Source organism: Lytechinus pictus, chromosome 2 (genome assembly GCF_037042905.1).
Source record: "Lytechinus pictus isolate F3 Inbred chromosome 2, Lp3.0, whole genome shotgun sequence".
Lineage (NCBI taxonomy): Eukaryota > Metazoa > Echinodermata > Echinoidea > Temnopleuroida > Toxopneustidae > Lytechinus > Lytechinus pictus.
In genome coordinates, this window is record NC_087246.1 from 68256641 (window position 1) to 68273784 (window position 17144).

The 17144-nt window shown below is 34.0% G+C and overlaps 1 protein-coding gene across 1 annotated transcript; it reads left to right on the top strand.

Annotated features, from left to right (window-relative positions):
* Positions 1–233: 233 nt before the first annotated feature.
* LOC129253742 (cytochrome b-245 light chain-like) lies at positions 234–11305 on the top strand. Its single transcript, XM_054892167.2, has 5 exons — positions 234–702; positions 2522–2588; positions 5655–5729; positions 6660–6743; positions 7287–11305. The coding sequence occupies exons 1-5, from the start codon at positions 630–632 to the stop codon at positions 7531–7533; spliced, it is 546 nt and encodes a 181-aa protein (XP_054748142.1). The 5' UTR covers positions 234–629; the 3' UTR covers positions 7534–11305.
* Positions 11306–17144: the final 5839 nt, after the last annotated feature.

The window sequence follows — 17144 nt, forward strand, 5'->3', positions numbered from 1 at the left end:
GTTTACAAAAACCTACTGCTTTCGACGTAATTTTCCTCTTACCCACGGCCAACGTTTCAATTTCTCACTCTTTCTCATTTTGACCCTCTTTCTCCCTCGCCTTTCCTTTTTTTTTCTCATGTCGTTCATGAAACGGTAATTTTCGAGCTCAGTATAAAGTCATGGCCACGCCCATTGTCTTCGGAGATTCCAAATTTATTGGGGGAATCCCCTGTTTATTTTTAAAGTGCGCCATCTTTCTCGTGGTTGGAATGCGGAAATAACATTACATGGGCATTTGCTGCAGATTGCCTGTATTGTTTCCACCTTTTTGTATTGTTCTCATTGGCCGATACGTGTGCGCTTCGAGTTTCTTCCTTGGTTTCTTCCCATAATATCATGCGAACGTATAGCTGCTGAGTCTGAGCTGACATAGTATTCCAGTCATTGGCTTTCCACAGTGCAGATACTGACTGAGTAACTAAAATTAGAGTCAATACCAAAGAGCCCCAAGCTGTTGCGTGTTGCCTGTTGGTGAGAGTCTCTTCTTAGCAAACTTGGCTTACTGCAGAATACGGCCGCAGGTCTTGGACTTGGATTTTTTTGGAGTTTCTTTAATCGGAGTAAATTGAACTAATTTGATCACAACTATGCCGGAGGAGAAGATGATGACCAACGAATGGGCGATGTGGGCGAATGAGCATGCTTTCGTCAGTGCAGTTGGTAAGTAGAGTGTAACTTTTTTAGACCCAAATCTAGGCTATCTAGAATCTTCTTCCATTGAGTACAGTCCTCGATCTTTACAGAGTACCGGTATTACTATACAAATAATACAGTAGTTGTACTTTACTGAGGACGCAATCACAAAAACACATGACATTTGGTGCAGTTGAACAAAACTAAACTAAAGTACAAGTAAAGATTTAGCTGGTCACTTGTTCACTGCAAACACTGGCACCTGAACACACACTTAAAAAAAAAATCTTTAAAATATCACTTTTGTAACCAAAAATACTTATTTCCATACACAGTTGTGATTATTAGTCATAATCATGATATCGTTAGTTGGTCTTGGGCAGGGAATCATGTTTTATGTTGCATGCCAATGGCCCATTTCTCAACACCATCATAAACTTCTTGGCTAAATTGGAGATACATGTAGAGGTCGAGCGCTTTACTTGATTTGCTTGTACACTTTGCTTGTTACGCTTTGCCTTTTACAATTTGCCAGGCACTAAAATCTAGCTAGAGCACTTTACCAAGCAATCATCAAATTGGCCACAAATAAGCCTACTTATAAGTACTTGAGATATGAAAAAATGTATAGCAATGCCAAGGTAAAGAATTTCTAAAGAGCAGAGGTATAAAGGCCATTTTAATAACTCTTGATTCTGCCGACAATTGCTTGTGGTTGGTTGTCAGACTCGGCGTCAGATAAAAGCTACACACTGTCTGAATGGGTTTTATAATTTGATAAAAGTATACTGTTGATTTGACTATAAATTAATGGTCCTGCAGATTTTGTGGTGGCTGGGCAGTGGGCATAACAAAGTTTGCCCAATTTGTTAACCTGTAAACCAGTCATATAAATTGTCAAGGTTGGAACTCATATCTTATTAGTAGTACAATACATCACAAAATGGAATCTCAGCAACAGTTTGCTGTCTGTAGGATTCTTATTTTGACACTTGTTTTCCTTGTATAGTAAAGTCATTAACAGTTCCAGCTTTGGTATTTACTTCAGCTTTGTAAACATTCTTGCTTCTGTTGTCATCATTTCCATTTGACTTCTTCTCTTGTCTTTCTTTTCCTATTCAGATGTGTTCATTCTTCACATTCTCACATCTGATTCTTTTGTTCAACATTCTTATACATGTACAATCATCCCAACATTTTATTCATCTCCATCCACCATCTCTTATTGGTTATTGAATAGGACTCCTACACTTTTAATTGGCTCCTCCATTATTTTCATTTTCATTGGTTAAATATGATTTAACTTTTACGTAGGCAAAGTAGCCATCGTTATAAATCAGTGCATTACCATACTCCATTGAGTTCAGTGCTATTATGTTGTGTGGATTTCTTATCAAATCTGTAGTTCATTACATATTTGACAAGCTTGGACAAGCCAAGGCAAGCATTGGTAAATCTCATGCCCCTTTTCAACTGAAAAAAATATGAAAAGTATGATGGAGGTCGGAGGAGCTGCATGAAACACTGCTCATCAGTTGTTAATGATGGAACTAGCAGACATAAATCCTTTGCCATTGCAGTCATATATTTTATGCCATTGTGTTGCATATAGGCTCTTGATATCACATTTCTCTGATACAGTACCGGTATTCGAATTGCACACGAGCCAAATATTTTGGTACAGGCAAAAGCACATTATAGAACCGAACATTAATATTTTGTAATCTTATGACTCAATATTATCATGTGTGGCAGAGTGATGATTATAATCTGTTAAATATAAAGAGTATAATTGGAGTAACATGGCATCCAAAAACATTTCTCATGGTTTTTTTTTCCATTTCAGTAATGCTGATGGGTGGAATAGTTGGAGTGTTTGGATTTGATGGAGCAGCATTTGCCTACTACACTATGTATCCTTTCATCCTGATATGCGCATAAAGTTCTTCTTCTTTGTAATACACTGTAGCTGTGATGTAAAAAGTCAGAAATAGGTTATTACATTTAATTAGTTCACAGTTCCATGGTTTGCATCCTTGCTTATTTTCATCTAAACAACCTTTTAGATGCCAATCCTACACTTACAAAAAGGTATGTTTCAAAACATCATTTCTCCAGAGTCAGTTTTCTTCTGGGGGGATATAAACAAGACCACGGTTATAAATGCGTTTGATGTCATTTGTTACAGGCTTCCAGTTTGATGAAATTCCATGCGCAAAATGCCGCAAATAAAGTCGCATTGGTTCAATAGGGAGTTATCTCCCAACTTTTTGGTTCTGATAAAGGCCAACAATTGCATGTGATTATTGAATTAATACTTATTATTAATACTAAAACTTGTGCGGAGCGTGAGTTACTGTATGATGAGGAGACATTGCTGAGTCATTAGCACAAAGAAAACCATAACTGATGTATTACTATTTTCTTGTTACTTTAAATGTACTTTATTCTGTCTTTCATTTATCCTCACCATGATGGAAATTCTATGGCTATGCCACGTAGCCCCATGATATTACTAAAAGATTGGACATTGTTCGATATCAAAATAATAGTCGACCATAACAACACTTGGAACAAACATTTTGAAAATTTGCACCCAATTTGACCTAGCTTTCCTGCTCAACAGAAATTATGATGCGAAGCCAGCTGCAGATCGTAATTTGGCCTCAGCAAATATAAGCATAAACATCACTCCCAAGACCCTGTTTGTGAATGTGATTGTCCTGATGAAAAAAACGTTTGAAAACACCGATTCTGTTTTTGCAATGGAAGCATTAAAAGACCCTTAATCAGCAAATGGTTTTAATAGTTTTTTATGATAAAACAACATGAACACAAAGAAAAGAATTGTTTGTGGTTTTGCAAAAATCTATTCATGCTAAATCTTAAAGCTTTAATTAAGACTGTAACAAACTAAAGAACTTTTTTAATAAGATAAGTGGGAATAAATTGATTGAAATCACATTCACAAGGCAGTTTTCCAGTAGACATGATATGTTCCATAGCCTCAGTGTAGATAAATTCTATACTAAACTTTAATTCTAGTTTTGTAGAGAATTTGATTTGAAAGAGTAGCCTACTCCAGGTTGAAAGTACATCCATAGGTTAAAATTCACCAACTAAAACATTGAAAGTTTCATCAAAATCTGTTAACAATGAAGAAAGTAATTGAATGTAAAGTTAAGTAATATTTTGTGAAAACAATTATATTTACATCATCATGAATATTCATTAGGTTGGCTGATGATTGTCAACTTATTTTCACATCCCTACTTTCCCTTTTCGTACATTACATGAAATCATAATTTTATCATATTTTCATATTTGTGTATTATGCATGTATGTCTCCAATTTTGTAACAAAATAAATGCAGCAATGAATATTTCACACATTCAATACGGAATTCGAATGAATATAATTTCATATAATGTACATATAGGCCTACATGTAATACGAAAGAATAAGTGGGGATATGACACCATCAGCTTGCTCATTGCATATTCATTAAAACATGCAGAGAACTGTCTCAACCGATTAATGATAAAACTTGAAAATATCATGTTTTGTTATTCCTTGTCTGATTTTAACAAAATTTCCATTATTTTGTCTGTCTGATTTTACCTAAATCTGTTCCATTTAATTCCATAAATGTTATGATATTTCAGGCTTACACCCAGAATATGTATTTTTTTAGGGGAATCTTTTTTTTTATTCTCATAAATATGGGATCCAGTCAATCATTCCTTGAAATTAATGATATTTTGTTGTATTTTGGGGATGAAATTTCTGAATTTCCATCAAATGTGTTATAATCCGATATTGAAACCTTTTACAGTACATGTACAACTTCCTGGTAATTCTGTGATACTGAAACCTCTCACAGCAGAGAAGAAAAAAATAACATTTGGTAAAGATTCCACAAAGACAACTCATTTTGTTTTGTAAAAGTATAGCATTATTTCCTGGTTCTGTGATTACCAGAAATGCCTACTGGATACAGTGATACATTATACATGTATATACACCAATGCCCTGTCACTGCTGTCAGGAAATGATTGGGCTATTTTGATATTGGTCTGAGGAAATTAGAGCAGATAGAATTTACATTGTCCATTGGGTAAATGAATGTTTGCACGTATACATGATGGCAGAGATTCTGCACAATTATTATTAAAGCATGATTTTGTGTGTGTGTTTTCCAAATTATGAAATAAAAATAAAGAAAGATAAATTGATAAAAATGGGTATTCATTAATTGTGGCAAAATATTGATTTCGATGATAAATGGAGGTATCAAATTAGGAAATGAATGATGTACATATATCTGCAAAAAATGTCAAGTTTGTTTTGGGCTCCAGTAAATTGTACTATGTACACCTTTAATAATATCCTATTCCTGTGTCATTATAGGCCTTGAATTTTAATATTTTTAGGGAAGGTCTCTCCTCTACTTTTAAAACTACATGTAACTGCACATCCTACATGTATATTGAAGCATATAAAAAATAGAAAGTGGCAAATAATTTCCAAAGCCATCGAGGTCAGTGCAATGACATTTATGAGCATAATCTTTGATAGCTTGAGATTGATTTAAGCTTTATTACTGTAAAGATGCAATTCTTTAGGCAAATGCCTGTCGTCAGGCTCTGACAACCTCCCATTTCAGGCTTTATATTGTATTTTTTTAATATGAATTAAATGTGCCTTTAACCACTGTACAGCATGGGCTTGTAAACTCTAATCCACTCTAACAGACATTGTGATATATATATAACTTGTTTCAAATGTTAGGTGCAGGAAAATATTTCACACATTGGATGAATAAAACCATTCTAAAAAAGAAATATTTTTTCTAATGTTGTGAAAAAAATTGTAAAGTTTTTGCCTGCAGAATCTTCATTTGTAGGAGTGTGGTCACAATCGTTTGGTGATGTGTTTTTTTCTTCAAATTCTACTGATCCTTGACTAATTAACATCAGAGTTGCCAGTGTACTTGTTATCATTATTGAATACCCTAGAGGAATGAGGAGAAAGGGAAGTACAGTTGAAAGAAGGTAAATATGATTCTAGAAATAAAAATTCTTAATGTGATATTTTTACAAGATTTGTTCATTTCAGAGTCTCAGACAGGTCACAATAATGTACATTTCTTTTACAATAACCAAGAAGGAATATATTTGAAGATTACTCATAGTTTTCATTGAAAAAGAACAGAAAATCCATAACAGCTTGTTAAAGTGTTTTACTAATTAATATACATACAGGGTGTATACGTAGTTGTGAGTAAAATTTATCAACAAGTCTTCTCCAGTACCTTTCCTTCCCTTATCCTTTCTTCCCCACCTCCCTTCTCCCGTCTCCCTCCTGGCTTCCTCCTCCTGGCTTCCTCCTCCTTGCTCCCTCCTCTCGTCTCCCTCCTCTCGTCTCCCTCCTCCTTGCTCCCTCCTCCTTGCTCCCTCCTCCTTGCTCCATCCTCCTGGCTCCCTCCTTGCTACATCTCCACTTCCTTCCCATTCATTGTCCCCCCCCCCCTTTCCCCCATTTTCTTTCCTCCTGTGCATGTCCACATATTCTCTCCCCCCTCTCTCACCTATCTCTCCACCCCCTTGCCCCCTCACTCTCCCACTCCCTTACCCTCCCCTCTTTGCTCCCCTGGTCATCCCTTTCTGTCTTCTCTTCTTCCACTCCCTTCCCCTTCTCTCTCCACTCCTACCATTACCACTCTTCTCACTCTCTCTTATCTACTTTTGATCTTCTAGAAATGGCATGTAATTGTGTTTTGACTTGATGATACTCTGTACCTTGCACATGTAGAACTTTGTAGAAATAATCCAGATATAGTAACTAGTCAATTCAAGTTAAAGTGGAATTTCTGTGCAATGTGCTGGCAGAGTGACAGTGCATGCTTGATGAAGACTTGAAAAAGTTTATATCTTTTGAGGTTGTGTTTAACTCTACTTTCTATTCTGCATTATATTCCATAGATTTCAGACCATCTTTCATCCTGTTTTGCTAACCTTATCTCCAGTCACAACCAATTATTTCATCAGATTCATCCTATATCTCCTGTAAGTATAATGAAGATTCAGCTCAATATGAGTACTGAAAATTATTATTTTTTCTTAGAACTGCTTTTTAACTTGTAGAAATACATGAGATTCTTTTAGAACTGTACACAAGTTTGATGCATTCAATTTCAATCCATTATAAAATGTGATAGTTTAAACCTAGTGAAATTGAATACTTTTAGAAAGCCTGAAAGGTAATAAAGGGTTGACTCTGTATATACACATGATCTTATCTGGACATTGCTGTACAGTATTGTCATCTGGATATGGTGCTGCTAGTACATGATGTGGCTACATGAGTTTAACAGCTGGTTGGAATGAAATATTTAAAAAAAAATGTTTTTTTTTGGTGGGGCCAATAAGGCATCATTAGCAGAGGGTTTTAAGACTTTTGAAATTGCATATTTTCTACAACATGTATCCTCACAATTATAAAGTGTCCCTCTCTTCCAGAACAAAATAAATGAATCAATAATAGTTCAAAGGCATTAATTACATAGTCATTGTGTGGATACTAATAAGGTATTTTGTATATTTTTACAGGATGAGTGTTCCATGCATTTTCCAGTTCCCTACTCTCCTCGGAGGCATCTGTCTCTTTATTGCATCTCTCATCTACTTCAAGGCTGCTCTTGGTGGTGAGAGCTGGCAAGCAAGCAAGGCCAAAGTCCAGAGAGCTAAAACTCTTACTAACAGACCCCCAGAGAACCCTCCACCTCGCCCACCACCACAGGGAGCCCCCAATGAAGGCTTCACCGAGGTTCCTCTTGAACAGATCCCTGCACAGTAAAGGAGAGCAATGTCAAACTCGGCTACCTGTATTAAACCTCAAATTTGCTTTCTGATTCTTCTCATATGTCTCTCACCAAATGACTTGCACGTTAAAAGCTCTCGTCTTTAAGTATGATTTTTTTTTCTCCCTTTGCATTTAGTATGTAATATTTTATATATATTCCATTTTGTATTGGATGTACTGGGTGATATTTTTGTTCATTTATCATTATATAAGATTTACAAGTCTTAATTTATGTCAAATATTTCAATGAATTATTGTCGATTAATGAAATTATGTCATCATAAATTGCCCTGCTCTAAAAAAATCATTAAGTTTTACTTTTTAACTTCTTTTAATTAATTCTCTTTATACTATCTTAAAGAATTTATTAACAATGTTTATATTAATAGGATCCTAACCCTAATAGGACTGGGGGCCATCATGCTCCCCCTCAACAATTAGCGCGATCATTTCAGAACAGACAAGGATAGTGGCAAAATGTTGTGACTTTTTCTTTGAATCTCGCGCAACATACGAGTATAGCATTTGCAACACCTTACGACATTTTACGCGACAATGTCATGCCAAAAAATGGCCCATTTTTATACTTTGTAACAGGGATGCCACTTTTCCGTATTTATACGGAATTCCGGCTTTTTTCCTGCTATCTGTCTTATTTCCGTATTTCCGACTTTTCCTGTTTTCTGTGTATTAAAAAAAACGGAAAGTCCTCCTTTTTTCCCCCCCTATCTCTCCCGATTGCGATGCATGTCGATCGACCGAGTGGGAGATATTTCCCCGAGATAGTTGCTTTTATACAGTACATAATTTATAAACGCGCGCACTGCCTACTACGTTCATTGAGTTATGCTTTTATCAAGGCTTTCTGATTAGAATTATCGATATCCTGGCCAATCAATGCGAGCGACAAGTTCCGAACACATGCACATAGACAAGCGCAAAGTAGCGGCACGAATCGCGGTATTATAGCGACTGGTAAATACGTCTGTACAGATGATGACGTCATCCAAGATGGCAACTCACGATGACCAACGAAGGAATCGAGGATGACTAAGTTTTGATCATCATTTGAAAGGAATTAGCGGTAACTGCGGTCTAAGGTACGATGTTTCTGAATTTTATATATTTTCTCGTAAGTTTGGATGTAATTATTTTTTTATAATGTTACATTTTATGTACCAAAAACGATCCGAAAATCGGGTTTTCGCTGAATGTTAGATCTAACGTTACTGCTGCATGCTGATACGGAACCCAGGGAGCTCCGGCCCGGAAAGCGGGCCGGAGCTCCCTGGGTTAGCTGATAGGTTGTCTTTATGTACTGGCCAACAACTCTTCACTGACTTTAGTCTATGTATTGGTGAGTAGAGCCAACGCGGTTCAGCTGAACAACCAAAATACAGAGACTGAAGCTTTTGGTCTAGCGTTCTATGAGAAACACACAACTAACTACCGTCAGTTTTTCAAACCTAATTGACTTCAGTCATCGATCACAACAAGGTAAGAAGCCACTTGGTCCTCCCCCCTCCCCTAAATTTGAGGTGGGGGCGGACCCCCCCCCCTCCTAATTTTTTTTTTTTTTTTTTTTTTTTTTTTTTTTTACCTGTGACATGTGTCCATCCCAAAATTAAAGGTGGACCCCCCCTAAAAAAAAAAATTCTTGGACACTATCCCGGCCCGCGATAAGTTTCAGTATTTTTGGAGGACACCTAGTGGCATCCCTGTTGTAAAGTCTATGGGAGATGAAATTCATAAAAGGGTGATTATTCTTCATTCTTATTGGTCTTAACTAATTTAGGGCTAAATTTGTTTTTTAAATGGTCAGTAATACGTTTCATTGAAAAAAAGAAAGAAAAACATCAGATAAAAAAAACCAAAGAAATACATAAGGACAAATTTGGCTTTTGCAATTTTTCTTTGTGAAAATCTGTAAATCTACAAAGATAACATCTTGAAAAGGAGAGGAAATTCTTACATAATATTGGGTGTTGAATATGCAAATAATGTTTATCATGAATAAATTTGCATACAATAATTATTTTTGGAATTATACAAAAATTATTTTTAGAATTTTTGTGTACTGTCTTGTAATGTATGTTGAAAAGAATAGCAGCCGAGCTCAGTGGGGAAGGGGTGGGGTATCATGCCCCCCATGTTCTCAATACATCTCAAATAGCCCAGCGCTTTTAGGGTTAAACATGAATTTTAGGAAAGTCTTTTCAAACAGAAGAAAAGGTAAGAGGGTCGATAGGTACGCAGTAATGGGAAATAATGTACTTTTATTAAAATGTATAATTTTTACCACAAGGAAACAAAGATTGTGGAAAAAATTTGTAAAATGTACAAAGTAGATTTGATATTTTATAAAAGAAAATGATTGATAATCGTCTTATTGTTAATTCTCCTTATGTTGGAATATGCATAGTTTTGTGTGTATCCTCCTTAATTACTATAATAATAAAAAGACCATGTACTGATTATGCATCATCAACAGAACTGAGATTTTTCAAACAAAGAACCAAAGAGATACGTGTAATGTACATTCATGATACGAAGTTTACTATAAGTGCTTTCATTTTAAATATTTTTTTTATATTTTCAATATGAATTTGCTTTACATTCTGTTTTATTTGATGGCCGGTCCATTTGAGAGACAAATGCAATGATTCATTTCATCTTATGAAATATGAAATGCATGTACATTTTAATTGCTTTCATTATTTTAAAAAGTTCATTTGATATAATTGTGTTGCGAATAAACTTCACTGTTCTAACAATTGACAAAATGGTGTAATGATGATCAAGCATCTCTAGTGTCATATTGATCAGGTACAATTTATTTTTTTATATAAAAAAGATCACATACAGTATTAAGAGTATGTTTATTAAAAAGAATAAAGGAAATCACATAACATCATTGAATAAATTGCATAATAGTATATTAAAGAAGTAATAAGATTCATGCCATGGAAATAAACCTAATGGGTTTTTCAATATAATTCTGGGGAAAGGTGTGTAAAATAATGCAACAAAGTAAAATTGTTCACTAACAAGTAATGTGTGAAATTGTCAAAGACTTGGGAGAAACTAGGAAATTGGAAATTACATGCAATCATTATGCTATGTGACAGCAGACTCATTTACAAGAAAATAAACTTTCTAGGTAAATAGTAATAAATAGTTTATTAAGAAGAAGAAAAAACAATTTGTTTATTCACTTTTAATCTGAATAACATGTTTTTAGTTACTTCTGAATTATAATGTTAGGCTGTTAGCACAATGCGATGCGAGAGGAAAAATGTACATGAGACAAATTCAAAGTTTTCTCTTTCTAACATAAGAAGATAAAAAAAAATACCGGTATGTAAATATTCCATCTGTAAAGACTAATACAGCATAATTAAGATTGATGCAGGGAAAAAAAGTATGTTAGATTAATTTTGTGTAAATGGTCTTAAATTTCAATATGATTCAAATCTTTTTGAAAATGTTATGGTTATATATTTTTCATTGTCTTTAGAAGAAAATAATCAAGTTATAGTGTTCACACTGGACATGGTTTATTCAATTACGTAAGCCTACACTTAACTATTTTTACAGAATGAAAATGAAATACTTCATTTACATATGTTTTTAAATAATTGCACTCCCGTAATCTTGTACAAGTGGCATTATTCAGTCAGATGATATTAATTTACCAACTACTAGAGCCAGTTTTTTTTTAAGATTGATTGCCTATGATATAGAAATAAAAATTTTTACACCTGAATTTTATTTTGTGTGTTGTAGTATGAATTTATTAGTGGTTTAGGGTAAATGGAAAAAGATTTGGTATATGCGGAAGGTGGGGATTGAAAATAAAAGGAAAGAGGAAGAAAAAGAGATGAGATAGAGAAAACGTAGGACAGAGAGAGACAGGCAGACAGAGAGGGGAGAGATAAAGAGAAATTGAGAGATGGGCAATCACAGAGGAAGAGAGAGTATTGATTTCATGGAAACAAGCAGATCATTGTATGAGTTTAAAAGAAAGGGAATTCCTGGGGAATACCAGGCAAAATGAGACCATTAAGTCTCTTTTATACCTTAAAGGATGCAACAAGGATTTCAGTCCGTGGTGATACAGGGGTATCAAATTGATATTTTTGTAGCATTGTCGAAGTGAATATGGATTTAACTGGGTATTTACATGGAAATGTACAGAAAAGTGCAGTTTCTACAGTGGTAGACATGGTAGCACTAGGGATCTGCTTGAAAAGCTGCAGGGAGCCGACACAGATTTTACTGCGTCCTCACACGGACCTTCACGGTGGCTTACGGTCTCTACTGGTATATCTCTAAAGCATTGGCCAAGATTGAAGTTTCTTTCCTTTTTGCAACCTCTGAACATACATTTACATGGTCATGAACAAAGACTATTGTTCATGTACCCAAACAATGGAAAAAATTCGACCCCAGATAGAGCCGGCATTAACAAAGACCTCCCGGTTCTTACAAGGAGCCTCCCAGATGCATTCGGTAGCTAAAAGGATGTACAAGGTGGCTCTGAGGATGAATACGGATCCGGAATGAAAATTGAACATGTTCAATTTTTCTCCCGGATATGCTGGCACATCAAGGAAGGCGCCCGTTGAGTAGCCAGTATGAACAAGGTTATCCCGGACGGTAGACAGATGACCGCGCATTGACAATCTGGAATGATCCGTGTTGCATCCAAGGTGTAAAGGGGGCTTTATAGACTTTGGTGTCCTGTATACTAGTTCCATGCATTATGTTTTTGTCTCACCTGCATAGCAGAGTGAGACTATAGGCGCCGCTTTTCCGACGGCGGCGGCGACGGCGGCGTCAACACCAAATCTTAACCTGAGGTTAAGTTTTTGAAATGACAGCATAACTTAGAAAGTATATGGACCTAGTTCATGAAACTTGGCCATAAGGTTGATCAAGTATTACTGAACATCCTGCCTGAGTTTCATGTCACATGACCAAGGTCAAAGGTCATTTAGGGTCAATGAACTTAGACCATGTTGGGGGAATCAACATCAAAATCTTAACCTAAGGTTAAGTTTTTGAAATGTCATCATAACTTAGAAAATATATGGACCTAGTTCATGAAACTTATACATAAGGTTAATCAAGTATCACTGAACATCCTGCATGAGTTTCACATCACATGACCAAGGTCAAAGGTCATTTAGGGTCAATGAACTTTGGCCGAATTGGGGGTATCTGTTGAATTACCATCATAACTTTGAAAGTTTATGGATCTGATTCATGAAACTTGGACATAATAGTAATCAAGTATTACTGAACATCCTGTGCAAGTTTAAGGTCACATGATCAAGGTCAAAGGTCATTTAGGGTCAATGAACTTTGGCCAAATTGGGGTATTTGTTGAATTACAGCCATAAATTTGAAAGTGTGTTGGTCTAGTTCATAAAACTTGGACATAATAGTAATCAAGTATCACTGAACATCCTGTGCGAGTTTCAGGTCACATGATCAAGGTCAAAGGTCATGTAAGGTCAAAGAACTTTGGCCACGTTGGGGGTATTTGTTGAATTGCCATCATATCTCTATAAGTGTATTGGTCTAGTTCATAAAACGTGGAAATAAGAGTAACCAAGTATCACTGAACATCTTGTGCGAGTTATAGTAGTTTTCAAAATCAGCACTGCTGCTATATTGAATCGCGTGATGCAGGTGAGACGGCCAGAGGCATTCCACTTGTTTATGTTAATAGTGGATTTTATGAAACAATTCCCAGAAGCTTATCTAAGTAACATTTTCACCCATCAATCAACTTCCAATTTGTTTGAACTTACAAATCTGCTTGTTACATTATCTACTTTCAGAACTTGTCATTTGGATTGTATTCTCCTCTATTTCCAACCTACATGTAGATCTTCAAACAAACTTGAGTATTATTTCATCAAATATTATTAAGAACAGCAAACAACAAACAGTAAAAAACAATTCATTTTAGTAAAACACAATATTTATTCATCATTGTTAAGCATGCAGTAAAAATAATTATATTTGAATGATGCATAATACATTACATAAGTAGAGTCTCTATGCGTAGTTAAAATTAAACAATTTGTAAAAAATTGAAGAAAAAAATGAAGACTATGGTTCCCAGGCATTGGTCTGAATTTAAGGCTTGGCAAATTGTTTTATATTACTGATATTCTTTACATTCTTTGATCTGGGTTCTGTGACACAAAGGTTAGAGATTAATTGTATGCTTGATTTTCATGATTGATTATACATTGCAGTCAATGTAATCAATCGTAGGATAATGTTCTACGATCATTGCTTAGCTTTGTGTTACAGGCCCCAGGGCTCACTTTCATAAAACTTTAATATTAAAAGAAAATATGAAGGTTCCATGATAATTAAGCTCTCAGCCATTCAATTGGTGCCATTTTAGTAGCTTATATTAGCCGGTAACTTGCACAGATAATTAATAAGCTTTATGAAAATGGACTTGTTAATATCCCTGATGCAATATTATTATACAGATAATGACAATGCAAAATCAGATTTGAAATCAATAAAATTCATTATATAAAGAACTGATTAATTTACAGAAAAATCATTTGTAAACAAAATATGTAGAAGATGAATATTAAAATCAAATGAAAAAATATTCATAAAGAATAACACATATATTAGATAGCAGAGACAACTGCAGTGAATACAAGCTTTAGCATATGAAATTTAGCACAAAATATAAGAAAACACCTGATTAACAATAAAATAAATAACTTATATTGAAGTTAAATGTAAATTTGATGAAGCATGAATTGATACAAAGTTGTAAATTGGTTTCTTTTGGTTCATTAATGAAAAGACTGCAGCTAATGAAACAATTTTTTCAATCACATGGAAGCATATAATTAATTGGTGATCGCACACAATAATTAATAAAAAATCAAGTCTAATTCTAACTCTATAGCCCCACTGTTTGTGCCATGTCATCCAAGAGTTTTATCTTAAGCAAAATACATGATAGAGGGATGCAATCTCTCCTTCAAATTAGCATCTCTGTTTTTGCTTACAATGAACAAACACTTGGATAAAACACAAGAGAACAATGTATAGTTAATTTCCTTTCTCAATAATTCCATTTGCACATGAGTAGCTATTAAAGAGATTATCCAGGCTGAAAGTAATATGGTTTGAACAGATAAAGAAAAATCAGACAAACAAAACACTGAAAATTTGATCGAAATCAGACAAGGAATAACAAAGTTATAACATTTTAAATATTTGCATTATTCTGGTAAAACAATTGTAGGCATGCTTCATGAATAGTAAATGAGCAAACTGATGATATTATATCCCCACTTGTTCTTTTGTATATTACTACTAGTATATGAAACTAGGTTTACTCATTTTTTTTTCCTCCAAGAATTAAAAAAAAATGTATTGACAGCTGATTTAGTGCATTAGATATTCACTGCTTCCACTTATTTCATTATATGGGAGACATACCATTCACGCATGTATAAAATAATGAAACAATCATGATTTCATGTAATAACATGAAAAGTTTTCACAAAATATTGATAAACTTTAAAATTCAATAACTTTGTTATTTGCTATCAGATTTTGATGAAATTTTCAGTATTTTGCTCCGTGAATTTTACTCTATTTATTCAGATACAAATATTTTCAGCCCAGAGTACCCCTTTCAGTATAAATTTAAATCATATCTATCCCCTGCTGTAGCACCAAAACATATGAATGATGAACATTTTGAGATCCTTGGGTTACATGGAACTAAGCCATAATCACCTCAACAAGATCCATAGCTTGCTCCTAAACGACTGATTATTGAATGTCTGAGAAACTTTTAAGTGGTACAAATATTATTTTGATGTGGTTGGTATATTATGTACTATGTGGAAGGACAGTAATTGACATTTGCCTCTCTCTACCGGTATATGGGATTTGGAAATCAGGTGCAATGGAATGCTGCATTATTTTATTAAAGTTGTGGTGAAGTAGTATTGGTATGACACATAACCACATGCAAAAGAGATGCTTGACACATAGAAAGTCAGAACGTAATATGAAAGAAATCTTTGCATTGGCAATAAATGATATTTTCTATGAAATATAATGCAGATTGATTTACATATTTCACATAATAAAATGATATTTACTATATACACAATTTAAGAGTTGATACTTTACTTGTTAATATGCAAGCCCGATCCATCCACATTAAATCTCATATTTAGAAAAAATGAAAGACATTTTACAAAAAATACTAAAAATATGAGTCATCTACAAATATACATACATAATTCAATTCCCTACCTATGATACACATACAACATACTGTCATATAAAATATAAATTCTGAAGTGATTTATCTAAGACCACTAATAATACCCTTATACCACACACATTACTCATTTTGAATAAAAATAATTATACAAAATAATTGAATATAATTGAATTGTGACCAATATACTACACAATATCATAACATCTGGTCTTTGTGGTATAGTTGAATGTCTGAATATATATTTTTATAATGTGAAAATGATGGTAGTAATAACTTTTAGTCATACAATATTTTAATATGGCTTTAACATATTTTCCAATTCCTGCAAATTTAAAACTGAAAAAAAAAATAACAATAGGTTATTGAGACCTTGATTATCAAATACACAATAACTACATACTTTATCTTTTTCCCTTCGTTTTCCATAAGTATCTAAGCCTTTTTAAGTAGGCATAATGTACTTAACATTTTCATTGCTCCATTTAACAAAGACGGTCAATATTTTTACCAAGATATCATGACTGACTGAGAAGAACTTTTAAACAAGCCATTTATGCCAAATATTCAAGCAAACTATCCAAGAACTCAAAATTGTCAAAGGCAGCATTTATTGCCAAGTGGAGCTCTCGAGTTAATATCATTACTAAATGTGAACAGACAATCTATGAATGTGATAGTTTCTGACAAAGTCATTAAATTCAAGTTCAATCTTTTTTTTATTCAGGAGTTTTTCCCCTCATCTTTGACAAAATCTTAAAAAGAATTTTGGAAATAAAAAATTGGAAGGAGACCAATTAAAAAAATGTATAAAAACATATTTAATTGAATCTTTGAGGTATTTGCTTTCTGTATTTATTCAAAAACAATGTGCACATTTTCTCAAAAATTAACTTAACTGTTCTTTTTTCTTCATCAAATCATGGAACACTATTCACACACTAACAGCAAGCAAAAATGTGGTACTTCTACAGTGCGTATCAATAAAAAGTTCATGCTTTGAAAAAGTCCTGGGAATTGAAATATACACAACATGGTGATAATGTTTTCACATATATTCTTGGGTTTAAGTCTCATAAAATTCAATAAATTGAATTGAATCTCTCAAATGAAAGTAAAATTTTTGACAGAGTATTACACTTTAGTGACCATTTTTTCAAAGCTCGCAGAAATTGGCTTGTGCAGATAAGCTCATTTTCACGCTGTGTCAAAGAAAAAAGGCGATAACAAACTGACCGTCTGGTAAATTTCTCATACATTTCTATTGCATTTTTAGCCAATTGAAAAAAAAAACAGATAAATTCAAATATTT